Source organism: Strigops habroptila, chromosome 8, assembly GCF_004027225.2.
Source record: "Strigops habroptila isolate Jane chromosome 8, bStrHab1.2.pri, whole genome shotgun sequence".
Classification (NCBI taxonomy): Eukaryota; Metazoa; Chordata; class Aves; order Psittaciformes; family Psittacidae; genus Strigops; species Strigops habroptila.
In genome coordinates this window covers 31,640,275-31,668,137 of record NC_044284.2, presented here as the reverse complement: position 1 = coordinate 31,668,137, position 27,863 = coordinate 31,640,275, and the positions used below count along the sequence as shown (strand labels likewise).

The 27,863-nt window shown below is 37.1% G+C and overlaps 1 protein-coding gene across 10 annotated transcripts in view; it reads right to left on the bottom strand.

Annotated features, from left to right (window-relative positions):
* Positions 1 to 27,863, bottom strand: part of NAALADL2 (N-acetylated alpha-linked acidic dipeptidase like 2) — a 494,598-nt gene that overhangs the window by 269,961 nt on the left and 196,774 nt on the right. For all 10 annotated transcript variants that reach the window (XM_030494655.1, XM_030494657.1, XM_030494654.1 and 7 more), the window contains one exon: positions 11,971 to 12,472. In XM_030494655.1, the coding sequence (XP_030350515.1) occupies positions 11,971 to 12,472 (502 nt within the window). The remainder of the gene's footprint in view (positions 1 to 11,970; positions 12,473 to 27,863) is intronic.

Below are 27,863 nucleotides of genomic sequence, written 5' to 3'. Positions count from 1 at the left end.
TGTTGAACACTATAAAGATAGTTTGGCTACAGAACACCCAACAAAACAAAGCCATGAAGAAGTTTGTTCCATCCATCACCTTATCTGTGCAGTGTATAGTTTTTTTGTTAACTTAATGTTTGATCTTTTAGTCATTGGTTCTTCTTGTTAATTTCCTCCCCATCCTATCCCCTACACCACCACACAACACAATCCTCCCCCGACTAAGAAACCCAGGTATCTATTTTCATGTGGAAACATTTCTCCACTGCGATTGACTAACTTAATCTTTTATTCTACATAATACTTATTTCAATATGAATAAGCCCCTCAACCTATATTCATCTCTCATCAAATAACAAGTAACTATATTAAGAGTTGAGGCCCATCCTCCTGTGCAGAACTGTGTCCTTAATAACTGTGGGCATTTATAACAGAGTCATCATAGTATTTTGAGTTCTTACAGTTTCAAAGGATCTATGAATACAGGAAGTACTTTTGGCCCTGGGATTAGATGGCAATCAGGCTTCAGCCACAAACACAGGGAGAAGTGGTACTGAGTACTAGAACATATGATAGTTTTGAGAAGGGTACTGTAAATGATAGAACTTCAGCTACTAGGCAAAATCATATCAGTGTATTTACATGTGCACAAAACCTCATATATAAATGGACAGCTATATAAATATATATTCTGTCTATAGGAAAGTGTATTTACAAAACTTATTTCAAATTAAAAAAAGTTTTCCATGAGAACAAAAGGAATAGCTGTATTAACTTTCAAAACACAATGTCTTATCTATCTTTTTAGCACATAGACTAGGTAACTTAGAAATTAAATCCCCCACAGGGTCTGTGCTAGAATTCTGAGGAACTATGCAAACTTAACTATTTTTCATCACAGGGTTTAATTTTCTTTAATAGTTTCTAGACATGTTAACAAAGAAAAACAAGCGTAATATTACAGAAGAAAACCATTTGTATTTTTTAAGTCACTATCTGCGCTGCTAGCAACACAGCAGCAGGTTCCATTTGCCTTGCACTAAGGATATAATGAATAATTCAGTTTCTTGCTTTGCTCCCTAAATAGTTGACAGGGAACAGAAGCTTTATTCATGACTGCATGGCCTTTTTCGAACTTGTCTATTTATTTAATAATGCACATCACACGGACTATCATCTAGGTTGGCATTTACTAAAAGTAAAGCATTCAATAACTATTACTAACAAATGGCCATGAAACAGGCAACTTCTCAGAGCTACCACCTTTTGCTCTCAAATAGCACTCAGACAGCTATTTAAATAATTAAATGCTCTCAATCTGCACTGCATCAGCTTCGGCTCACACAGCCTTAGTCAGGAAACAGATTCTAGAACCACTGGGAACATGTTCCTGCCTCAGCCACAATCATAACTGTAAATATGTGAGCTGTCTGCTAAATCACATCTGCCCTGATGCAACAGAGAAAACAATTTCCATCAAAGGCGTACTGACATCTTCATGGACTCCTTATCCATTTTTAACTATTAAACCTTCTTCCTGCTGTCTCTCCTCTTCGTGTTTTGAAGAAGTCCTGGGCTCCTCCAGTCTACAGGTTCCAGTCTGCCACTTGAGAGTAGCAAAATGAATTATTGGCACTTGAGCATAACACAAATATTGGATAGTTGAGTCAAGGTAACATACTTCAAAACTTTGGCCATTTAGTCAATACATCTGTCTTCAGCCATGCCCTAACTTCCAAATGAAAGCCATCCCAAATTATTTCCTTTCTCTAGTTCCGGACCTCAGCAAAAATACTACAATTCATACAAACTTCTCTCTGAAGAGCTTTCTGAAATTTGCTGGAGAGAAGTCAATCTTTGATGGGGTCCTAACCCCTACAGCAATAGCGACCTTTTTCCTTAAGCCTCACATAACCCACTTAATTAGCCTGCTAGCTAACGAAGTTTGAGCACATATTAGAAAAGGAAAAATGAACAAATCCCTCAAATGTTTTCTGCTCACTTCTGTTAATGTTACCTTCTCCATTCTGTTAAGTAAGCAACTTTAACAAAAAAATAAACAAAGGCATTAATTTGGTTGAGGACCAGACATTGCTTTGGCAGGAAATGTCAAAACACACACAAACTGTCCTCAGTTAGGAATAAAAATCCTGAAGCTTCCAAGAAACAAGATTTCCATATAATTTTACTTCTGAGCCATTTGAACACTTTGTTTTGATAGCAACATTTCAATTCACTTCTCAACTTCTCCATTTTACTAAAAGAAAAAAAAAAAAATGGATAGAGAAAATTCTATCAAACTTGAATATTACAACCTTTTCACCCTTGAAAAAATACTCATAAGGTAAGTGTATTTTATGAGTATTTTAACTTGGACAGAAACTAGTTCACCAGGAAATCATATATATGTAAATCTGTCAATTACTTGTCCAAGGGAAACATCAGCTTATATGAAGGATGAGACTTCTCCAATGTTTAAAGATTACCCGTTATTGAGACTGAGAAAAAGATGAGATCCATAAAGACCTCCTACATTATTTAACTTCTTGTCCATAGAGGGTACTCTAGAAATTAAAAAAAACCCACCTTCTTTAATTTTGACAAGTCTAAGACTGTACAAGTTCCAGTGTCACTGGGAAAAGCCCCAGCTTCTCACACTTTCCCACACTTGCTTCAGTGTGGCATCTACTACTTTAGAAACTCATCAGCTTTCAAAGAGAATTGAATTGAGAATAGAAGCCCCTTAATGCAAGACTACTATAGAAAACTATTATTAAAATGGATTATTATTCAGACAATATCAATTTCATTATCCCTGATCGATTCCTAGCAATGCTCCCTAGTAGCCTTCAGTTACAAATGCTGCATGAACAGTAACTTAATATTGCACTACAAATTGCAGTCCTGCTTCTCCCAGTAAATTTGGTAACAGCCTGACTTATTAGCAGGCTTCTAGTAAATAGCTGTCATAGGTGCTGACTGTAGGGAACTGTATGTCAAAACACCACCAAAGAGGGTTGAGAAAATTCTTTCCCTTGAGGCTTTGTTAATTTGATTTATGTGTACAGGCAGGAAACTAATTGCTAATTGTTGCAGTGCATAACATGGAATTGCAGCACTCCACTCAAACGCCGTATCTCAAGAGTACTAACCGACCGCAGTTTTACACTCTGCCGATGAGCGATGAATCCTAAACAGGAATTTGAGAGTGTTTGGTGCTTGAGAAATTTTACAAGAGAAGTCTTTGCAATGCCCTGCACCACCATCTCCTCAGAGATAACAGCCACCTCTGAGCATACTGTATTGCTAAGAACTTGGGGGCCAATACAGTTAACTCAGCAGCAGCAAACTCTTGCAGTTGTTCAGGCAATTAGTAGATAGTCCATGTACCTAGTGCCACTAATGAAATTGTTAACGAGTTTTGTTCTGAAAGGTTTGTTTCTCAGGATCTTTATAAGTATATCCCTGGGACCGCTAGCCAAAATTGCCGATTCTCCTTGTATTGAGTTGCGAGGACTGGACAGTGCAGGACAACTTGGTCCAACTTCTGCATCCTCTCGTATTTACCCATTGGAAACAACTGGCCTAAAATCAACAGGTGGTCATCATCTCAGCAGGCAGTGTAGTTTTTTCCTTCATATTCTTTCTGTTAGAAGAAATATGATTTGGTTACATCTATAAAACTGATGGATGGCAACATAAATAAGTTTTTTGCCTCTAAATACTGCCTTTTAGCCAGCGTTAGTGTCAGAATTGCTCAGGAACGTCAAGTATTTCTCTTTTCCAGGTAAAGTCTAGTGCAGGGCCTACTACTCAGTAAGCTTCTTAAAACATATGCATTTTAAAGATCCATAGACATTTGACCATCTGTTTCAGTTTGTCATACTGAAACAGAAACAATCTCCTGAAAATTTGAGCTTTCCAAACAGCACCAAACATCTACAGGCAAAGGGGAGAGCAAGATGCCCTGGGGGCAGCCCAAATGGGAAGACTCTAGGTACCATCAGTCCCTTCGTTTCCCCAAGCAGGCAGGAAGGAGGTGTGCTAGACCCCTCACCCATGGTAGCAGAGCTCATTTCATCATGTATCAGGAAAAGTAGTACTTGTCAACATTCAGAATTGCTTGTTCTAATTGGGACTAAATTGCCCCACAGTTTTCAGCAGTCATTGTAAAGAAGCAGATAGCTAATGGCCATGAAAACTGGTTCTCTATCTAAATCCTAACCAAACTTCTGCTAGGAGTTTAAGGCAATTTCAGCAAAATACTCTTTAATTTTAAAATAAGTAAGATTATTCAATCTGAAAATAAGTGATCAGAGCAAAATTTATTCATACCTTACAGCCTATCAAAAACTAGTGTTACTTTTTCTTAGGAAATGTGAGGTGCCGTACCAACACACAGATGTGTAGGAAAGCACTGCAATGGCAGAAGTTCTGGTGTCAGGTCCTGTTCCACCTAACGCAGAACAGGACCATGACTCCCCCCAGACCTCTGTGGCTCGTGTAACCTCTCAGCAGTACTGAGCTGTGGCCCATCCTCCTCTCTCAAATCTCCGTGCTGAGCTTGTGAATGTTGCATTGAAACAGACACTGTACCACAAAGAAGGCAGATTTATGGGAGGCAGGGGAATCATCCTCCAAAAGTGCCAATTAGCTTATTATACATTTTTCTAGTCCACAAAATCCACTTCTTGGAATGATATATTTCTGAGAAAATACTCAGAAGCCTCATTCTCAGTTTTCACACAAATGATGAATGATGTCCAGCCACAATATCACGTATGAGACAAATTTTCCTGCTTCTCTTCAGAGAACATCTCAGGTTTGGCAATCACCAGTTTATTTTCTTACATCCCAAGACAACTAAAATACTTCTTTCGTATTCAAAGATTTTCTTCACCATTAAGTTCACCCAATTGTGATTTTCTTTCTATTCTCCCTAGCATAGAACTGTATGTTGTTTTTGAGAAAGGAGCAGTAAGACAGAAGCCATACTTGTGGGCTGTGACTGTATGACTCTGGTGTATTGCATAGAAAAAATATTTTAAGGTAATACTGTGTACTTCATTTACATATGACAGAAAAAATAAAAACAAAAAAAATAAAATCTTAAAAAAAAAAATCAGAGTTTACTGTGAATGACTTCCCAAACCAAACATCCAGAAGTAAATATATTTTTATGGTTACCATTAAAAAAAAAAAAATCAACCAAGAGGAAAAACTGTTCCTAGTGAACCACATGGTGGACTTGAAACATGAAATATGTCCTTTCAATGTTAAATAAACCATAAGCTAAGACATTTCTTCAAAAAGGAAGGGGAATTTTATAAGCATATGAGCATATGCTGTAACTGACCCTAATAGGAACAGACTTACACCTTCTTGTCAAACATTATACGAATATAATGCTACATTCTTTCCTCTACAGAAACAAATGAAAGAGCTATGTCTATGTTTGGGGAGGGGGGGAAGGGGAGGAGGTAGGGGAAATAATAAAAAAAAAAAGAAAAAAAAAGAAAAAAAAGAAAAGGAAAAAAAAACAGAAGAGGCAGATTGAATGAAACTATAAAAGAGACAAGACTTTCAACTTCCTATTAAGATCTCCGAAGTACAGACCTAACCTATTTTTTACTCAGGAAAAAAAAAAATCATATTTGATAGAAGTGGGTATCTGGAGCTTAAATTTATCAAGTCACTGTTCCACAGATACCACTCAGGTCATGTGGGGCATCTTTCTTCCACAAAAGACACCTCCCCATGTTCTCCGAGCCATTCTTCCCTGGGCCGGCAGCAGGAGGATAAGTGGGAACTTTCACTTGTTTGACATTACTCTTATCTCCTTTCAAAAGGGACTTTGTACTTATAAATACACATCCAAATTGTCATGTGAATAAAGAGAATCCCAAGTGATTACACAGTGTGGAAATGAAACAGAACGCTTGCTTAACTCCCGGTTACCCAAGAATGTGCCAACATGCATTTCTAAAGATGTAGTAGGCAGGACTTCAGACTCATTCTGACTGTATTTAATACTTGTAATTTATATGGCAATGCAATAAATATGTAACACTGATACACAGGAGCAAATAGGATGAGTTCCCACTAAGATTTGGTTTTCACAATGCATTCTTCAACTGCTGGCATGACCAAAAAAAAAAAACCACCACCAAAACAATTTGCTTGCGTATGAGGGACACCAAGACAACTGCTTAGATCATAGATAAAGTGAGCAGGGGTCTAGGGCAACAGACTGCTACCATCAGCCATGTAGCTATCAGTAGGCAGCTACTAATTAACAGTAGCTGTTAACAGGAGTAGGGACAAAATGGGTCTTTCCTAAGGGAAGCAATGACCAGAGCCCTCCTTTCTTTCCTCATATCCTTCCTTTGGAAGCAGAGGCTCTGCTCCTGCTGTGATTTCTCATTCCTTGGACACCGAAGGCAATTTTGCCAAGCAGCAGCCTGTAAATTTAATTCACTCCAAATCTCCAGAACTGGAATCTTCCAAGAACTTCTAGGCTCTCTTTACTCATCAGGTCTGTGTTTCTCAGGCTTTACCTAATAAAAAGGTTTGAAGCTCCACAGTTTCATCATTACCAATTTTAACCGATCACGGACAAGAAACACTTGGGTGTGGAAGTTTCCTTCTTCACTTTCAGAAAAACAAGTAAAATCCTTTTCTCACTGCATAGGCACTTCTGTTTCTTTGGCCTTGACCACACAGGAGAGCTGCTGCTGCCTCTCAAAGCCCTTTGAAGAATTAAACTTAAGTTATGGATGGCACCAGGCACCAGTGACAAATCAATTCTTGCCACAGATGGATTTGGGAGATTCTGCAGGTTATATTACCAGCTGAAAGAAGGAACAGATATGCCTCCAAAGGACAGTTAGTTACAACTAGATGTATTACAAAGGGATTTAAACCTCCCTATCGCTCAAGGGGGTGGGGGAAACGATAGTAAAGAAAGCATTTGAGTGAGAATATACAAGATGAAAAGCAGCACTGAAATGTAGGAGCTGTCCTATAAGCATGATGAAGAGCAAAGCAAAGGCTCCATCTGTGCCCCCCACCCCCCGCCATCTTAAACCTGGAAAAAATGTATCCAAGAGGACTGTCAATCTGATAGTAGCCAAGCTGTATGATTGTTGAAAGGAATTATAGAGTAAAGCAGAATAAGGCTATAAGAATTTTAAAAATTATGCTTATGAGAATTAACTAATCTGGCAAATAAGGTATAGCTAGAGTTATCATCAACATCAACACAACTGACCATTTGTCTTTACTCTTTGTCTTTATTCAACATGAATCTTTGTTTAATGGTTTAATTTACAGAAGTCAACACCAAAATTAAAACTTCCTAAAAAATTATGATAGCCCCGCATTTTCTGAACAAATTAGGATTGTTTCATTTTTATCTGGTGTTGGAGCAACAAAATTGAAATAATTCTGTATAAAATAAAAATACCACCTTCCGTATTTTCCCTACTGAAATGCTCAGCACGGTTAAACATGCAACACAATATATTTTCTTTAAGAAAAAGATGCCAAACTGGACAGCAGTAGTTATTATAATCTTAGAGGTCTTTGATGAGACTGTATTTCTTCTACTTTTTATGCTTTCATTGCCTTGCCCCTTTAGATTTTGTTAATAATATTCAACGCAAGCTTTAACATTCATCAAAGTTCAGTTTGCACAAAAATCAAATGTTTACCATTCTAAAATATAAAAGCTTGGAAACACCTGAGATAAGCAAAACCTTGGCAGCTAGTGACAGTAACCCTGAAGCCAGTGACAATGCTACCTCTAACTCCAGACAAGGGTGTCTCAGATTTTTGTCTTATTCCTGAAGGTAGGGCAAAAAAAAACCCAAAATCACCCAGGAGGCAGAGGGGATACTACACAGCACAAATTACATACTCATCTTTAATTTGTGGAAGGAGGAGGAAAAAGCAATAATAAGAAGAAAAAATAAATAAAAATCAAGCCCCTCATTATAAATACAAATCCCCTGAATAATCCAGTTATGTGGTAATGACCACTGGGTAGCTAACCTGTGCCTTGGCAGATGCCCAGCAAGAGGATATACTTCCTTACCATCCCCCATTTTATACAGTGAGAAGGAAAAAACAGCTAAATTTTCAAAAGCACCTAAGTGATACTAGAAATCTAAATTCCATTTTAAGTAGCAGCTTAAAAATACCAGTTTTCACTGAAATTTGGGCTCATTTACTTTGGAGAATTCTACAATGTGCTTAGTGAAAATGCTGGGTGTGTCTGTATTTTTGAAAGTCTGCTTCTTACAACCTTAAGCATTTATATAAACTTTAGAAACTTCCACATCTAAACACACTCATCACTTTTGAAAATAGGACTTTTCCTATTCTAATTATTATATTTCACAGCTAAAAACATATTCCTCAGGGAAGAAGACCACAGACGACTCTCTCCAGCTATGCCCTCTTGACATGCTCTAAAAGGACTTCGAGAGCCCCTCTTGCCATGGAGATTCAACCTAGCTGTCCCAGGATATAGACTACTCTCGGCCTATGAATTTTACCAGCTTTGCCCATCTGCATCGACCTGGTAAGTTCTGCTGGTTACGGATATAATTTTAAACAGTGCCTGAGGTATTCTGTGTCTCAACTTCTACCTAGTCTCTTCTGGATGTTCTTTATGCCTCATATGTCTCATGAGGCATATGTCTCATTTATGCCTCATATGTCTCTATGAGACATAATATGTCTCATATTCACCTGGAAGGCCTTCAGGAGCTAACTTGAACTAAACCTGTTCCATGTATCTTCCAAAAGAAAACTTAAGGGAAGTCATATTCATGGCACAGATATAACACTACTGGATTCCTAACAGCTCAGTGATGTTTGCAGATTTATATCTGGTTTTACCAGTTCTGACTCTGACCGTACTATGGGGCAGGCCATTTCTCTTATAAATACTTATCTGAGCAAATTTAGTATTCACACTCCTAAAATGTCAAATTTGCTGATCTAATATAATTAACAATATCTCTCTTAATTTTTGTCAGCATGTAAAATGCAATGCATAGGGTAAGGAAAATTCCAGGGTTTTGTGGTGACTGCTTTCCCCCTTTGAGGCATCTCTGACAACTTAAGTCCCATTGAAACCTCTGAAACGTCAGGAGTAAACTGGTTTCTACTTTTCATCATCAGCATTGTAATAAGCACTTCCCTACAAAGGTGGGAGGAGTTGTTCAAAAAGGCTTACAGAGATAATCTTTACTGAGGCTGTATCATCAATTATGCAACTTGGCCAAGGCCAGTAATTACAACCATGCTAAATTGCACTCAATTTCTGTAGCACTGGCATTTCATAGAAAGCAAGGTGCAAAGTTAAAGGAATAAAAGTCAACACAGTGACTTTTCTTACCTAGCGATTTCTAGTATGTCTGCTGGGAAAAATGCTTAACACGGACCTAGCTGATGCAGCCAGTCAGTATGGGACTGACAGAAGAGCGGCACATGAGCTCTTACCAAGAATGTCCAACAGAGAAGCTGGACAGGAACACTTGCATATCCCATTGCAGCAATCCATGCAGACAAACTGCTGTTACCCTATATGATCCTACATTTCCAATGCAGATTGGTACAGAAGCTTCATTTGGCTCAAACAGAATACAGTCCAAAACACAACAAAATCATCACAAGTCCCCAATATGCTTTTGCAACCTCTTGCCCAGAGGGCCCCAGTCCTCAAAGCTTCATCTGATCACAGCAGATTTCACCCCAACAGGAAGTTCCTAGTCCATACCTCCAAGCACATTAAGGTGATGTCGGCTTGGGCGGTATCACTGTGTGTCTTTTGCACATTTTTTTCCTCTCCTAAGTCCTTTATCAGGACTGTTAGTAAAATCCCTTACCATTATGGAGTCTGATCTAAGCAGTAAGCTTAGAAAAATCAAATTAATGTAATTCTCAGTAACATTTAGAAATTGCAAGCTAAGCAGTGGACACTTATTCTTAGTAACTCAAAATATATTATATTGAAAGCAGTTTTACAATAAAATATATTGATTTTGTCAGGTTTGGGCTCTCCTCCCCACCCAAGCAACATATGTTGCGTGTTCTATATTTGTGGGACTACATATATGCACGTTTCATTGCAGTAGCTCTGACCTGCCAAACAGATGTTGAGGGAAAGCAATTTAACATGGGATAAAAGGCGTCTCAGATCAAAATACTGGGTTAAGAAGTATCTTGTGAGTAATGTGGTATACTAAAAGCACTGATTGTACATTTATATACAGAACTGATAGGTAACTGAACTAATGCTTGACTAAATTTGTTGAAATCATGCTATTACATAGGGAAAAAACTACCAAATGCCAAGAATTATGTTAAAGTATAGCAGCTATGTAAGTTTTTTAGGTTCCAAAGTATTTATATAATTCATTTTACCTAAAGCCCAGATTCTCACTAATACCCTAACAGCTAGTTGAAATAGTTTGAAAAGTGATGAAGAGTTTGAAAAGGGACGTTTTCAAAGCAACCTTTGAAATAATAAAATGGCAAGAAATTCTCAGTCCCCAAACACAAAGTGTTGGAGTATTACCCTGAGACTGACAGGCTTCTCTGCAATTTCCTGTAATTTGCGCAATACCCAGTCAGCAGGGCTTAGCTTATGCCAATATTTTGTTCATGACTAAGCCTAATGACAGAATTCATTGCAATTTACTCTCCGAGAAGACAAAAAGGTCAATTTCTTACCATTCAGAATCAACATTTTTCATCACCTATACCCTTTCCCATTATGAAAATAATTAGATTGGTATAGAGTCAGTTCAGCATACGAAAACTGACACGAAATCCTTCATATCTGGTTTTTTTTTTCCTTGAATTTAGTAACAGTGTTGGCTCAAAACCTAGTACTAACTGCTTTAGGATTTTAGGTTTGGTTTAGCAAATATAATAAAAGACATACTATCTTAGAAGACTTCTATGGCTACTTTCAACATACTTCTGATCCACTCAAGAACAACTCTTTGGATGTCTGTGGCAACAATATTTCTAACCTCAGATATGTAATTTCTGCTCCTTCTGAACTGGTACTGATCAAAAAAATCTACAATGCGTTTCCTTTACCATGAAAAAGGAACTTGCAGTTCCAGAAGCCAGAAATAAGCTCATCTCTCCCCTCATACAGAAATAACTTTCAAAGTTGGCAGGAAAACCTAGTTTCCTCCACATTCACTGCTACAGAAAAGTGATTATACTCTCATATGAACATGTTATATAAACTTTCAAAGCAGTGAAAAGGTTCCACATGAAAGGAAAAAAAAAAAAACCAAAAACAAATCAAACCCAGTCAGTAAATATTTTACAACATTTTATACTCGTGAAACAGGTACTAAACAAAAAAACAAAAAACCCCCAAAAACACACACACAAAACCAACCAAAAACCATCAAACCAACAAGCAAACAAAAAAATCCAGTCTTTCAGAGATCAGAGGTCAAATTTTCCATCCTAAATCCATGCAGACTAAAGGTTTACTTTACCATATGGATTGAGAAACAAAAGCCAGGATTCACTTATTTGCCAGAGATTAAATGGGGCTTTCTTAAAGCAACAAATATTACAAAACACCACCTAAAATCTTGCTTTTCAATGTTATTTGGCAATTGACAGGATCTAGGACAGCTGGTCTACTGTCTATATTTCTATTCATATTGAATTATCTACGTTTTTCAATTCTTGTACATTAAAACTAGTATTAATAAATTTTGCAATAGAACACTATTAAAGCAAAAACTACAATGACAGACACAAGCCCATATGGTTAAAAATTACTCGTTTCACAGATGTTTCTGGAAGCTTCCCAAGCATCATGAGAAAACTGAACATGAAGAAAGAGTCAAAGTTTGTAAATAAGATTCCATAAAAAGCAAGTCACAAGAAGTTTTAACATTGGCACCTGATTGCATTTAGACAAAAACATGTCAAGGTACATACCTGTAAATCTGTTGAATATGTTCAGCTTTGATTTCCTTGAGAATTTCATGGTAGATATGAGGGTTATTTGGTTCTTGAGATGGTGGAGGAGAAGGGCATTTCTTGCGTGCATAATATCCTATCACAATTCCAAAAATAAATAAAATGAAAGCAGTGCAAAATACTTTCAGTATCTGAAAAAAACTGCAGCGGTTGCTCTTTGGTGTCTGTCTCGTATAGTGCAAGACATAGTCAGGGTCTTCCTGAAGCCGCTGGAATCTTCCCTTTGGAGAAGATGAAGGCTGGATGGGCTCAAGATCAAGGTCAGGGCTCTGCGAGTTTCCCAGGTGATGCTGGACCGCACCATCCAGTCGGAAATGGTCAAAGCTGGGCTCCTCCAGCTCTTTTTCCATGTCCCATTCCAGTTCCAGCGCTGTAGCTTGGAGCTCATCGTTGTCAAGGTACGGAGAGTGACCCTGTGCTCTCTTGTCTGCATTTACTTTGTGATAGGCCATCTTTTTATCTATTAAAACAAAATTCAAAAATATTTGTTTTCTTATGTATGAACAATTTATTCTTTGTAAACCTGGGAGAATTAAACATACACAATACAAAGCATAAACAGGGTTCTTAGTATTTCACTCTCCCTGTTCTCATTGTCCTGCTTTCTTTTGTAGGATCAGAAGTCCCATGTACATTGTCAGAGTGAAAAGATGATATTTAAGGGAATATATTTTAAGAATATGAATAAAGGGAACTTATAAGAGCCAAAGGCAAAACACAAAAGTTATCCTATTATATTGTCAGTTCCCAAGATACTAATAAGGGAAAAAAAAAAAAAAAATTGACTGAAGGTGCAGAGTTTCCAAAACAATTATTTATTACCTGAAAGTAATTTTAAAGCTTAACAGCTGTGTGTATCAACTTCATTTCACACACCATACAAAATAATGCTGTTAAAATAAAGTTTAAAAAGTAGAATTAATTAACTTGCCTGATCTGATTCTAAACACAAGGAAATAGTAAGTTAAAAAAAGAAATTTCAGGGTGACACTGTACTTACACATCAATAAAAGGCTTCCATTTAGATGGAGCATTCTATTATTTATAGGTATTTTAAATGCATAGTTCCTGAATGACTGATGAATTTACTTAGAAATTGTCCCAGTTGTTTTGCTCCACTTATTTTTCCCATTTTAATGAATCAAAAGCAATGCCAGGTAAGTATTTATATCAAAATCATTCCCTTAATAGCAAGGCATATCTGTGGTACTTTTAGATATTTCTATAGAAGTATGAGCCCTCTAAAGGGAACTCTGACCTCCAGTACAAACATTCAAAGTCAATTTTCAACAAATCATTTTTAACATACTGCAACAATAGGGTGCCGTTTTCCTCCATACTTTGACAATAGCTATTCCAACACATAAGCATCTGTAATTTAGGGCTTTTCAAACATGAGATTCATTCATCAATTAGAATAAAATGAAGATAAAGATATTAAACCTCTCACAGTGATGGATACTGGACCAACACGTACAATGCTACGTTATCCCCCTATTTTTACATTTTAAGGCTTTTTTCTTTCTCTAAGACTTACCTCCAGAAAACAGTACTGAGGCCACATAATAGATGAACCTCGTCTAATGGCAAAGTAGAATTTAGCTTTTGAAGCTCTCTGAAGAGACCAAACTGTTAGAAAGCACTGATATAATAAAATAGCCCATTGTCCACCGAAAGACTATCCTGCTCTATACAATACCAACCTACAGGTCCTTGAACAGCTATTTAAATATCCCTTGCCTATATATCTTGCCAGGTAGTCTAGGAACAGTCAAGACAGCCCATACATGAAGTATATGTTTTAAGTGTACCTATTGTATACACTTTACAAATCAATTCTCTGCCTGCAGTTCAAAGTTTTCCATATGCAGTGGAAGCAACAGAGCTTAAAATCAGTGTGAAAATCTGCATTATTTAAATAATGATCAAAAATGTTAGTGTCTAAATTCCAGTTGAGTCGAGAAATTATTTATGCATCCAAATCCATTCTGGCTGAAGTTTATGGACTTTGTTAGCCCAACCCTCAGGTTCGTGAAGGTCCCTCTGAACTTACAGTGCTACAATTCCATGTTCCAGTATTTAAAGGGTAGCCACAAAAAAGATAGAGACTCCCTCATTATACAAGTCACATGGAGAAAATAGAATCATAGAATAGTTAGGGTTGGAAAGCACCTTAAGATCATCTAGTTCCAACCCCCCTGCCAAGATGAGGGGTAATGGGTACAAGTTACTCCTGGGGAGATTCCGACTGGACAAAAGAGGAAAATTCTTCACCACGAGACCAAAGAGCCACTGGAATAATCTCCCCAGGGAAGTGGTGGATTCCGAAGTGTTGGACACTTAAGATTCAGCCGGACAGGGAGCAGGGCCATCTTGTCTAGACCGCACTTTTTCCAAGAAAGGTTGGACGAGATGATCCTTGAGGTCCTTTCCAACCTGGTATTCTATGGTTCTATGATTGTATCCAGTAGGTCAACCTCTTCCTGTGTGTTTTGTGTCACAAGAAGTGCCCAACAACCTCATCTTTCCAACTCCATTACATACTGCTTTTTATCAGAAATTAAAGGCAAGTGTTTTGTCCTTTAATAAACCATTACTGTATTCCATAAATACATAATTTTGACTCTAGAATTACTATAGTCATTTAACAATATTACCCATACAACAGGAATTAAGGCAGTTTACCAGATGCAGTTGCATGGCAAATATTAATTTTGCTGAGCTTATAAATGTTGACCATTGCATATCTGTGGCAGCAAGCTTTTCTCTGTAATTATGACATTTTAGAATTGCATGTTATTGTTCAATACAGTGTATTGATAAAGGTTATTTAAATCTATACATAAAATACTAAAAAATTCCTGTGATTTTTTAAATGGTTGTTAACACAGATGAGTAGTAATCACATTCCACAGCTTAGTATCTCAGCAATCCAAGTTTCATATAAAGCACCAAAACCAGTTATATCACTCCGTGAGGAAAACAAAACAAAAACCAAAACAAAAAGCCAAAACCAACAGAATCAAACTCCTCCCCCTCCCCCCAGCTATAAAAACTAAAATAAAAATCAATATTCTATTCGGTTTTATACTTGACACCAGTCTTTGGAGTACGTGATCTTCTCATCAACACATGTTAAAGAATGCAAGAGTAGCCTCAGTTAATTTATTCACCTTTCCTACTCATATTGCCAAGTTAATTATTTGAGTGTAAGGACGCAGCACAATTTACCACTTACCACGAAGTACCTGAGATTAGGGCCTGCAGTGTGTTTAACCATGCCAACAGCGATTTTAGAAAGGGGTCTTCTTGTTTTCAATGCATAAGTCATTTGTGACATGCAATCTATACTACCAGTTTCATTTAGTATTTGGCTGGTTAAAGAAGTAGGTGTGACTTAAAGATCATGTATTAAGTTTAATTTTAGGTAGGAATTAGAAGGATAAGGAAAACACTACATAGAGAATAACAAAAAATAGAGAATTGAAATATGCATAAACTATATGAAGGGAAAAAAAAAACCCACAAAAAAACACTATGATAGTCTAGTTTGATCTTCTCTATAATATAGACCATAAAATGAACATATTTTTGAAATACACTTTTGAAAGTTTCAGGAGATAAAAAATCCATCCCACCTGCCAGCAAGCTGTTTCAACATCTAATTGTTGTTAAATACATGTTTTATTATAAAGATAAAAAAGCAACTGCAAAACGCCAAAGTCCGAATGAGCACCAAGTGAGCTTTAAAGCCATTCTATAGAGACAGCACAGGGGATCATAAACTCTGGAACACTGGACAGAGCCAAGAGCCATGCTGATGACCAATAAAGTTGATATGCATTTCTATACTCCCACTTATTTATGGGGAGAATGTTTATAGAAAGTTATTAAGTCAATGCTAAATATCCTTTCAGTTAACTGTACACAAGAAACCAGGAGAGTCAGCTTTATCAGACTGTTATTGCCTTAATGAGCCCATTTCAAAACTATCTACCTGTTCTCTGATCTTAAAAATAATACATCTACACCCTGTCTGATAGGTCCATCTTGTTAGGAAAACAAACAAACAAACAAACATTTTTCCTGATTCCTTTCCTGCTTGAATCACTTATCAATAAAGCCTTTGAAAACTATATAATAAGGCCTATGTGAAAAGCGTTGCATCTGTATCACTGCCACTCTCCAATACCGCCACAACAGGAAGGTCAGCTTATATGAGCCATGAAACCAAGGAAAGACCAATATGAATATATTACAGTAAATTCTTTGCGACTGGTGCTGTAGTTGTTAAATCCAGTTCATAAATAGCTGAGACAATTAGCGGCTCATTCACAGCAAGGAAAGCGGCAAGCGTTAGCATGCTGCCCACAGCGAACACCTTCTGGGCCATTTACTGTTCTCTACTAAAAAGGCAAATCTTACCCATGAATTGTACTAAAGGCATTGTGGCCTCTTTATATAGTCATAAAAACAGAAACCCAGGGTTGTTGATTAATCTCAATTTTAAAGGTTCTTTTATTTTTATTTTCTTCTCAGTATCTTCTATACAGAGTGCTTTTGCTTAGTCCTTGGAATCTTTCTCTGCTCAGGCAAACCCCCAAAGCAAATATAATGTCACCTGTCTGAAGGGCAAATAGCCATACTTACCATAGAAATCAACACCCACTGCACACACAAGTCTTTAAAGTGTATCCGACAACAATTTAGTACTTAGTTAAATGAGACGATGCCAAGTTTCAGGCCTAGACAAATTTCTTCAGTTATAAATCCCTGACAAAAGTTGTTTGCAGAAGAGATTATGATGTCCTTGTCAACAGCAACACTACACTACACTGTGATTCAAGAAATAATATGATACCTTCCATCATCAGTTCCTTGATTTTCTGCATTAATGGCTTATCCCTCACATTTGGGATATGGGCTTAGCAACCAATTCAGTTACAGTAGGACAATTAAGTTCCTTGTCACTATGCACAACCACCATATAAAAACAAATGACAAAACTACTTGTTCACATTTCACTAGCTGACTTAAGACAAACACAATCTGAAAGAACGTGCAGTGTTGTAGCAAAGACAGAACAGTTCTACACACTTGAAAAAGAAGGTGTGTAGAACACAGCTGAGTCCAAGCTGTCTTTTCATGCAACACTACTGATTACTTTTTGGCATATGTGAGTGACATAGAGTATTTAACTTCTTCAAAATCTCTCACCAATTTTATTATATCATGAACAGCCATGTGGACCAGGATAACAACACAAAGGATGACTATGTGACAAGAACAGGGTCTATAATGCACCCCGATTGATATGACTTGTGCACAATGATGTCCAGTTGTAAGCAAGAATGAACTTGCCTGTCAAAGCAGTGATCGAATGTGTCAGCCGCCTGAGCTTTAATATCCTGGGCCATCCAGGTGTGCATAGGTACACACGTATGTATTTGCTTGCTGCTTTTTCAGAACCTTTGAAGTCCTGGGACTCAGAGAAAGAAGAACTGATAGGAAGCTCCTTCTCATCCAACAGATAACTATCACAACGATAAGGCAGATGCAGCTGGTCTCTCTATGCTGGGCATGTATTACTAACATAGATCTCTATCCTCAGACATGTTCAGTTTGCAAATACTTATCTGCCTGAAACAAAACTCAAGAAATATTTACTGAGCTTACAGTAGCTAACAGCATCCGTGATATATGCTTAGCCTAATCAGGAGGTTCATTATAACTGCAGCATTATCAGGTTGGTACTAATGGCTCTTATGGAGCCTGTGCATTTCTTGTGGTACATGCTGGGCTGCTGCCTTTGCTTTGTTTCCATTTTCAGAAAGAGCTTTCCCCTCCAGTTTGGGTGGGTAACAGCTGTTTTCTAGCTGCTCACTCTTTACCACACTCCTTTTCAAACATGAGAATAGTTTCAAACAAGAAGGGAGAAGCCCCACACACACACTGGTTCCTTAGACAATGAATTAATCACTCATCTTTCCCTTGTGCTCAACACTCAGATCCTGATGTTCTCCTTGGGAAGGGCATTCGATCAGATTGCAGTGTTTCTAAAAGCACAAAAGGGATTGGAGAAATACCAGTGCTAGGAGGCATGTGTTCTGCATGTCTGTTTAGGCACTGTTCTTAACTAGGTCTAAGGGAAAGAAATGATATTCTACATATTTGTTCCTGCCCCAACCACCCCTCCACCATTCGCCTTCCCACACCTCTGTCTGTCCATCCCCATTTCCCAGTGGGTCCTGCTTCTCCACAGCAACCTCATCTTTCCCCACTCATGCCCCAAACACCCTCGCTCCTTCCTTCCTGCTGCTGGAGCTGCCACACAGCTCTGCCATCTCTTCCTTGGGCAATCACAACAGCCAATGGGGTGGGGAAAGGCCACCTGAGAAACAAGGGTCCCTCAGAAAACAAGTGCTGGATTTCAGAGACTTGGAGACATTACACAATTACAGCAAACAAAAGGAATTCAGAAGGGATGCAATCGAAAGAAATAAGAATACCTTTCCTTCAAAAGAAAAAATTTTAGCCGTGTGTTTCATCCAGTTCTTGCCATAGTTTGGTTTGAACTGCAGCTACCTCTGGATCCCCTCTGCCTCCCCCATGCCCAGTGGGATTTGGGATGGTTAGCAGCAACCTACCTCTTGTTACAGAGCGATCAACCCACCCGAAACATTTCCCTTTCCCCATTTTTCCTCATACCAATTGCCTGTACGCTAACCTAATAAAATTCAGTTTGCCTGCATGTACATTTTTTTCCAAATTCACAGTTTGATCAATAATATACTTTGCATTAAATTTCCCAGACATTATAATTGCCTCTGAAATAAATAAACCACAAAGCTTTACCAAGAAGAAACTATTATTGGGGCATTTGCATTTCAGCTTACAGTTGAATTTGATGTGAAATAAAATTATTGTAAATGGTGTTTAACTTGAAATGCTGACAGCAATAGCTGCAATAACAGGCCCTAGCAGTTCTTAAGAAAGTTAATTTTATATGACTCCTTTATGCTTGGAAATTTTTACATTGCCAGTCCTTTGGTCTGGGCACATTTCACCAGTTTTTTTTTTTTCTTTTTTTTTTTTTTTTTTAAATCTCTGTTTTCTTGTTAATTACAGTCACACTTAAATTATTGTTATAAAATTAAATAATTTTAACTTTAAAAATTTGAAAGCTGTACACTTGCAAGCTACTACACTCTAAGAAACTGAGCTAACGAGATTCTACTACACTTCAAAAGGTGCAAACCAACATTAAAAGATACTATGTGATTTCAACCCATGTATAAAAAAAAAAAAAATAAAGATAAAAAAGAAAGAAAGGTCACTTTTATGGATGAGCTACAAATAAGAATGTCGACTCATTGTGAACACAGACTCCATTCCTGGTTTTTAACAATCATTGCCAAAATCTAGCAACAAAAATATTAACACATTCTTCTGGAAAGAAAAAATAAAATACAATAAAATACAGTAAAATAAAAAAAAAAAAAAAAAAAAGAGTCAGGTCAAAAAAACTTGATGACTCCGGAACAATTGGGATGCAAGATTATCTACCCTTAGTCTAAGCCAAAGGAGGTAAGAGATGGACAAGCGTCAGCCCTGTAATTTCAGTCTATTCCCTAAGGGAATCTGCCCCCCGACAAAAGGACATAGCATGCAGCAGACCTGCAAGCATCACACACACTCAGGACCTAAGAATGAGTTTCAGTAAAACACAGATTGCAGGCAATAAGTCTAGTCAGACACACTCGCATCTCTTCTAAAAGGAAAACAGCTCATAAGTGACTTAGACACTTAAGGGCATGTCACCTCCAAGCAGAATAATCTCAGATATATGAATGACTATACATGAAATAAGGCAATTGAAAAGAAGACAGTATTTCAAATCTGTTTTCAAAAATAATAAATCTACAATTTCCTTCATAAAACCCGCATGTGTGACTGACCTGAGCCTAATTTCTTCTCCCACAGAAGACCTAAGGTTCCAGCTGGTGATGGCAAGTACTCACAAAAACCTGTTTCTATGACTTCTGTTGAAGAGACGAGAATGGACAATGGTGAGGCAGAGAGCAAACTGGACTTCATCTACACACACCCTGCTACTCCTGGTAATTTGCAAGATCAGATGATCTAAGCTCGCTTTCAGAGCTTAGGGTCAATTTGACAACTTCACCTGGTTACAGAAGACAAATCTTACTAATATTTCACATAGAAATCAGAGATACACATGACATATGAAGACCTAAGGTCTCATGACAAGAGTAATTTTTTGGATAAACCACAACTTCAAACAATATATTTAAAATACTGATACACACAAATAAAATGTTTCTGTTGGCACCATTCAGCAGTCTTTTAACTTGCTGTAGAAAAATAGGTCAGTACTTATAAAGGAAAAAAAAAAAAATCCTTATTTCAGAGTACAATTTCTAGGATTTATTTTTTTTTTTTTTATTTATTGCTCAGTGGGGTTTTATTGAGTTTCATTAATTTCAACAATAACATGGAGCCCTTAAAAGTATTATAGATCTGAAGACGGCAACATTTACAATTTAGCTTTATTGGAATTTTACTATATTTTGATAGATGACAGCTTTAATGATTCTGTGCATGGTTTATAGCAGAAAACAAGAATAAGGCAGTAACATAATTTTCTGCTTTTTTCAACGATCTGTATCCAAAGAATTCAGAAAACAAGCAAGTGTACTTCATAATCATGCCAGATTTATTTTCTGGGTGAACTCTCAAATGTTAAAGCTCAAGTACACAGAGTGATGTTGCCATGGCAACCACTACTGCAATCCAAGATGGGAACATGTTTATGAAAGCACATTTATATACCCGCATACACATGCCGAGGCACATCGATGCTCCAGACCCTGTCAGAAGGCAATCGAGCTATTCATGCATTACCAATCCTGATTCTGCTCCTGGCAAGGCAAAGGGGGATATTCGCTGAAGCTATTAAGCTGCAGCAACCCTGCATATGATCATAGAATCGTGTGGGTTGGAAAAGGCCTTTAAGATCATCAAGTCCAACCATTAACTCAGCACAGCCAAGCCCACCACTAAACCACGTCCCTGAGTGTCATATCTACACGTCTTTTAAATACCTCCAGGGATGGTGACTCCACCAGTTCCCTGGGCAGCCTGGTCCAGTGTTTGACCAGCCTTTCGGGGGAAGAATTTTTTCCTAATATCCAATCTAAACCTCCCCTGGCACAACTTGGAACCATTTCCTTTTGTCCTTTTTTTACTTGGGAGAACAATCTGACCCCCACCTCACTACAGCCTCCTTTCAGGCAGTTGTAGAGAATGAAGAGGTCTCTTCTGAACCTCCTTTTCTCCAGGCTAAACAACCCCAGTTCCCTCAGCTGCTCCTCATAAGATTTGATTACTCTTGGTTTCTAGGACCTAAACAAGGAAACCTTAATTTGCCATAAGATGTAATATTAAAAGATTTAGTGTTCCTATAGCTATAGGCAAAGAGTGGAGTGGTAATATGTTTGGTGTCCTTTGACCTTTTTTTTTCCTAAATCTCCACTGAAATAAGCTGTCAAGTTTGAGAAATGCCAGAGTTTGGTCATTTGCGTCTGCCCGGCGGTGTAATTTTGCATGGTGTGCAATTCCTGTGAACTTATCATAACATGTTATTTCACACATAGTCAACATGCTGTGACATTCATCATCCTGAATCCACCAATGTCTACATGCTGAAATAAGTTTATGATTTCTTTTTAGAAGAAAATCCAAGATGTGTTTAGTTTAGGTTACCAGTAGAATCCTCAGTTCACTTCTGGGGATAAAAATTAAAGGAAGCATCCCTTCTTTCCCCTGCTTTGTCTGCATACCTATCTACTAGGCAGTTCCGCAACTCCTGACACAGCCTTTCCACATCAGCCAGCATTGAATTCAGTGCAGAAGTATCTTAAATTAAAAACTTATTTGTTCCTTTAGTTATCACTCACACTGCAAACACATTTAAGAACTGTGCTAAAGTAAATCTATATCTAAAGCTCTATATACCAGTACTACATATGCTTTCAATAGCTTTCCAGGATAATTTTACATCTTGATGTTAGCCCTTCCAGAATTAAATCACAAAAAGCAGCTAGATCTGACACTCTTTTCAGCCAAGTCTTTCCCAGTTGTGACCATAGCCTTGGAAGATGCAGCACAGTTGCTTAGCCTATGGTTTTATCTTCAGCCTCTCTTAGATGCAGTCCTAATCATCACTCTTGGACATGTCTCAGCCCTGCTGAGATGTATGAAGATGGGGCTATTACATTAAATAAACCAGAGAGGTCCATTACCCTGAAGACTACCTCAATTCTCAATTGTGTATCTCAGCCTGTAGTTGCTTTTGACACCTATAACTTGACAGTTACACAGAATTTATAATAGAATGCCATTAGGCTGAACTCTGAGCAGTTCTTAATACTGCTAGTCTGCACTAATTCCTCAAGCAATAATTTCTCACAAAGTAAACATAATACTTCTTGATCATGAACAGAGAAGCGTTAGAGAGGAGCATGATACATACTTCACAATCGAAAATAAACAGATCAGCTGCTTTAGAGGAAAAGATTTTAATAAACCTTCTTGTTCTTTCAGACTAGGCCCAGGGTTTGTGCATAACTTTTAGAGCTTAAATTGTTTACGCTGTAGTACTTTTTGATTTAGAGACATTAGCAATTAAAGATAAGAGAAGTTTGCACTACAACAAGAACAAAGAGGACATATTCAAGAAATATATACCTTAGTATACTGACTTCAAGTAGGCTATAAACTATATTACTGATGCTTAGAGGTATTTCAGCACATTCCTTCTTAAGCAGGAATTGTGCATGAACAGAAGAACTGATGGTTTGTGCTAATTTAGCTTTATACCATCAGCTAAATGGGTATTGATGATCTTGTGAGATGCTGGATACTCACATTCAGGTACACACTCTTGTACAAGACAACTAGTAAGGTTTCGGAACTTACCAACAAAGTAATATTAACCACAAAATTACAATCTTCTGAGACCAAAACCCTTAAACGGCCAGTGCCACAGAACCATAGCTGTGAATGACCAGTCATGGAGTGTACTTTGCATACCGGCTAATATGTTTTATTACTTCTTCTCTCCAATCACCTTTAAAAAGCAACATCAATCCAAACACACTCCAAGCAACAGCTCTGAGAGAAGACTTAGCCCTCTCTTCCCTGCTTTCAGCTATGAAACTAACAGTATTCATGTCACAGTAGAATATGTTCCAGCTGCTTAAAAAGATGGGATGATACACTGGAAGGTATCCCTGCCCACGCCAGGGAGGCTGGAACCAGAATATCTTTGAGGTCCCTTCCAACCCAAACTATTCTATTATTCTGTGATACATCTATTACACTAATCCTCTTAATTCTGGAAAGTTATACTGAAAAGTTGACAATCCACAGGATCACAGAAGTGTTGGCTGGCAGGGACCCAGAGGTCACCTGCTCCAACCTCCCACTCAAAGCAGAACTGCTGCCAGGAACAGATCGAGTCGCCTCATCCATAAACTGAACTCATCAAGCATTCAATCAGAGCTAAAGGGTTCAATATGAACACAAGTCTGTGCCATTTCTTGCCCTCCCCCACCCCCCCGCTTTTTTAACTGCTGCTGGTACATCTCTTTCTTAGTAAAAATAACATCAGTATGCAAAAATAAAAAACCCCACAAACCTGTAATATAACCAGTCATTAAAATTCATACAGACATTTCCACTTACAAAAAAATACCAAAACACAAAAAAGAGAGAGAAATGTGGAAAAAATGAAAGTCTTAACACACAGACATAGCAGCCATGGCATGAAAAATTCATTTCCTTTAATGAGACGTGGTAGTCCCCAGGCCAGCGCCCTTTGTATGTGAACCATGTTAATCAGATTGTACGAGCATTGCCAGAAACTCCTGGGATAGCAAGCAACTATAACTATATAGCAAACATAGCAGATTAGCAGCTTGCTAAAAACTGCTTGACTTGTAACCCTTGAAGCACAAGAATGATGTAGATTTCCTGAATTACTGATAAATGAAGCATTTCATTTACATAGCTCATATTTGTTGCAGTCTTTGAAGCAATCTGCGTATCACCAGAATGTGTATAAAATATCAGTCTCAGTGTCATCTTTATGTAAGAAAGCACAGAATAAACACAAAAATAAGGGCTGGGTCTATTCAGACTTGGCCACATGTACTTCCTGAACAATGCCTTTCTATTACTACCCTCCATCTCCAAAGAACCCTTCAGTAACTTCAGCTGAGTTGAAGTGAGATTAGAAGCATTTTCACCAGGAAACATAAAATTCTGCAAATTCCTATATAAGTAATTTCAATACTTTATGAATGTTTTTGATTAGAATACAACTTACAGTGTCATTGCCATCCTTCTTTTATACCAGAATATTTAGGTGTCTCCTTGAAGGAAGAAGAAAAGACTTCATAAAATAAACAAATGCATTATCATTCACATGCTGCTTGTCTTTCTGCAGACCTCTGCGAAATTGTGTAGATTACTGTAGTGACTATCAGTATGTCCCTGGTCTCTCTTGCCTTTCTTTCCTTTTTGCATCATCAAACTAACAAAGATTATAGAAATAGGGATACAGATCCTCAACTCTATGCAGATTTTCTTTGGCTTCAAAAATTGAAACCTATTTTTTCCACAATTTCCCCAGAAACTTTCCACAGAAATATTCAAAACTGAACATCCTCTGCTTTTTTCAACATGCTAATTATTCCTCTTAAAAATAAACATTTCCTCACTAAAAATGTGCATTTTTATTAAATTTAGGTTTTTCCTGGGAATACTTTCCTCACAAAACTTAATCAGCTTTATTTATACTTGACCTAATTTCAAGCTCAGAAGGAAAAAAAAAAAAGTCAAAAGATGCCCATGAGCTTCCACAGGAAGCGGATCAGGCCATGTAATTTAAAAAAGCATAAGTGTTTTCTTCATTTCTACTGCTTTTTACAGAGAAGCATCTTCCACTAAGCTTCGTAGTGCAAATTTTTTCATTATTTATAGCAAGGAAACAGAGGCAAAGAAGTCTCTAGCGAAAAGTCACCCAAGCTCATAAAAAATTTAGAGTGGCTAAATTTATAATTAAGATGAACCAAGAAACTGCATTAGAAAACAGTTTATATTTTAACAGAAATTCAAGACTAAAAATTTGAATGTAATTTTTTATTTCCAACAGCAAACACACGTATTTCCCTGCATTTTAGATACTCATGCATACCTATAATTTCTGTATTAAAGGTATATAGAAACATAGTGAACTATTTTAAGTACATCTCATAGCTTTTATAATTTATTTATGAACAGGGACATTATTAAAAATAAATTATATTCAATGGCACTTAAAAGTAATGTTGTTTTGAGACAAAATGTCAGGCAAATGGCATGAAAATGTAAAACTCAGTAAATCATAAAACACTGCTTTATTACAGAATATTTACACTACCAAAATACAGCCTGAAACAACTAGGTTTAATACAGTAATGCAAACAAAATCATTACAATTGCATTGCATTTAATGATTTCATGTGCAATCATTACATCACTTAAATACTCAGCTTTTCATTCTCTTTTAAAAAGTATCAAGCTATGACTCTCATTTATATTAATACAAAAGCTTTAGCTACACTGCTATATATTTCAAAGGGTATGGTCAGAATACACATGATCAAAAGTAATCAGTTCCATTACCCATTTTCACAACTTTGCCAAAAAGTCCCAAATACAACTATTGCAAAGTTATGCCCAAAATCTACCACACTGAACATAAAGACAATAACCCCAGAGTGACCATTATGTCACATCTCTATTTAAGTAACACGTAAACACTCCATAGATCGGTTTGGAGCTGTAATCCATTTCCATTTTTCCTTTACTTTTAGATCCTGGAAATAATTAAGCTTACAGTTAAATCAATTAAATACTGTGTGTCATTACAAAACCATACCAAATTTTCATCTTCCACTGCTAAACTTAGTCCAAAATAATTACAATGAATACAATTATCTGCCACAGTTACCATCTGTGACATGAAAGTAAATATTTTAATTATTGCCATTGTAAATTGGGACCCACAAAGACCAGTATTTGGGCTACATATGGAATTTATTGTTATGGATTAATGTTGAAACAGGTGGATGCAATACTTCAAAAGACAGTTGGCTAAATGCCCATAGACTTTGTTATATGGTGCTAACTACTGCAAATAGTTGGAGAACTGAATTTTATATCCAGACTGGTTGTCAAGCTGCTAGGTGATCTCAAAAACAAAATCGGCACCATTCTAAAGCACTTTCATGTATCATTGAAGTAGTTACGATTGAAGTAAAGAGATGACTTTCTCATTAGAGACGTAGATTATCAAAACCTTCTAGCACTTTTACTGACTGTATTGGGAACTTTTTATGCGAGGAAAGTAGAATACTTGAGGCACTTTTATTTGAGTAGGTACCTACGAGCATGCACATCTAGCATTAGGCATAAAAGCTAAAATGTGTATGTCCCGCAGAGCAATCTTTCAGTAAAGAGCAAAGGAGGACTGCAATCTAACTAAATTAATGAGAATCAGAAAAATATACAGGGTATGAAATATAGAGAGGGTATTAACTTCAGAGTTTTTGAATACAGCACGGAAAAAAGGTACCTAAACGCCTTTGAAGATAGTCTGAATCTGTTTTACCAAGGTCAAAACGACTGCAAAATGAGTAAGAAATTGGAAAAGTTACATAACGTCTTACAGCCCTATCACAGCTTAGGTTTCACACAGCTGAATAAAACCAGACTAAACTCTCATTTAATGAACCCATTAAGATTCCAGTTTGTGAATAAGGTCTAAGATTATTAATGGCTGCATGACAGTCAATGAAATTCCTAGCCTACATGTGTTTGAGAGCATCACTTTTTGACACATAATGAACTTCTCCTGCGGACTGCTGAAGCTCCTTACCTCTCACCAGAATTACAGGAAATTAGCTTTCTCAGTTTCTTCATACTATACACAAAATCCAGCAGAACTAAGCCATCATACACATGTATTACAGCAAAAACTTTATTACTGAATATTCCAATTGTTTTGAATAATATGAAACCATAATATTTGAAAATAAACATGTACCTGAAACTTTAAGCACTGAAATCCAAATTCTATTTTTTGGCAGGCCTACTATGAGCATCCAGATCTATTTGTTCATTTTAAGATTTACCTATGGCATACTGTAGTGCAAGAATTGAGTTGAAGTATATTTACTTGAAGATAACGATACAACTATTTAGCTAAGAAATAATAGGGTATGACTGCAACAAGAAAATACATACTGTTAATCTACAGCCATGATGTCAAGTAGGTCTTCATCCCAGAAAGAATATTTTACTATTACAACTACAAAAGTCTCCTCACCAGGTTTTGAAACTAAATAATTAGATTTAGAGAAAATATGCTTAATTATACCCACTACAATCAAGACTGACTGCTTGGAGGGTGTAAGTCGCTCAGTCCATCTGCTGAGTACGTTCACTGGTTTTTTGGCACTTCCTTGAAGTCATGAAGTGCATGCAGACACAGAGGTTAGAAACATTTCCAAACCATGTAAGCAGATGGTGATACAGCAGGTAATAATTTAGTTACATAACTCCTAGAATATGTTTCCAAAAAAATAGAAAGAGGGATGGAATAAACAATGTCCAGTCTGATCTTTTAATTGCAGTGTAATAGGTTTTGTTGAATTGGCAATGATTTTTCACCCATCTATTCTGCAGTTGGAAACAGTAGTAAACAAAAGGTTGTATATGAT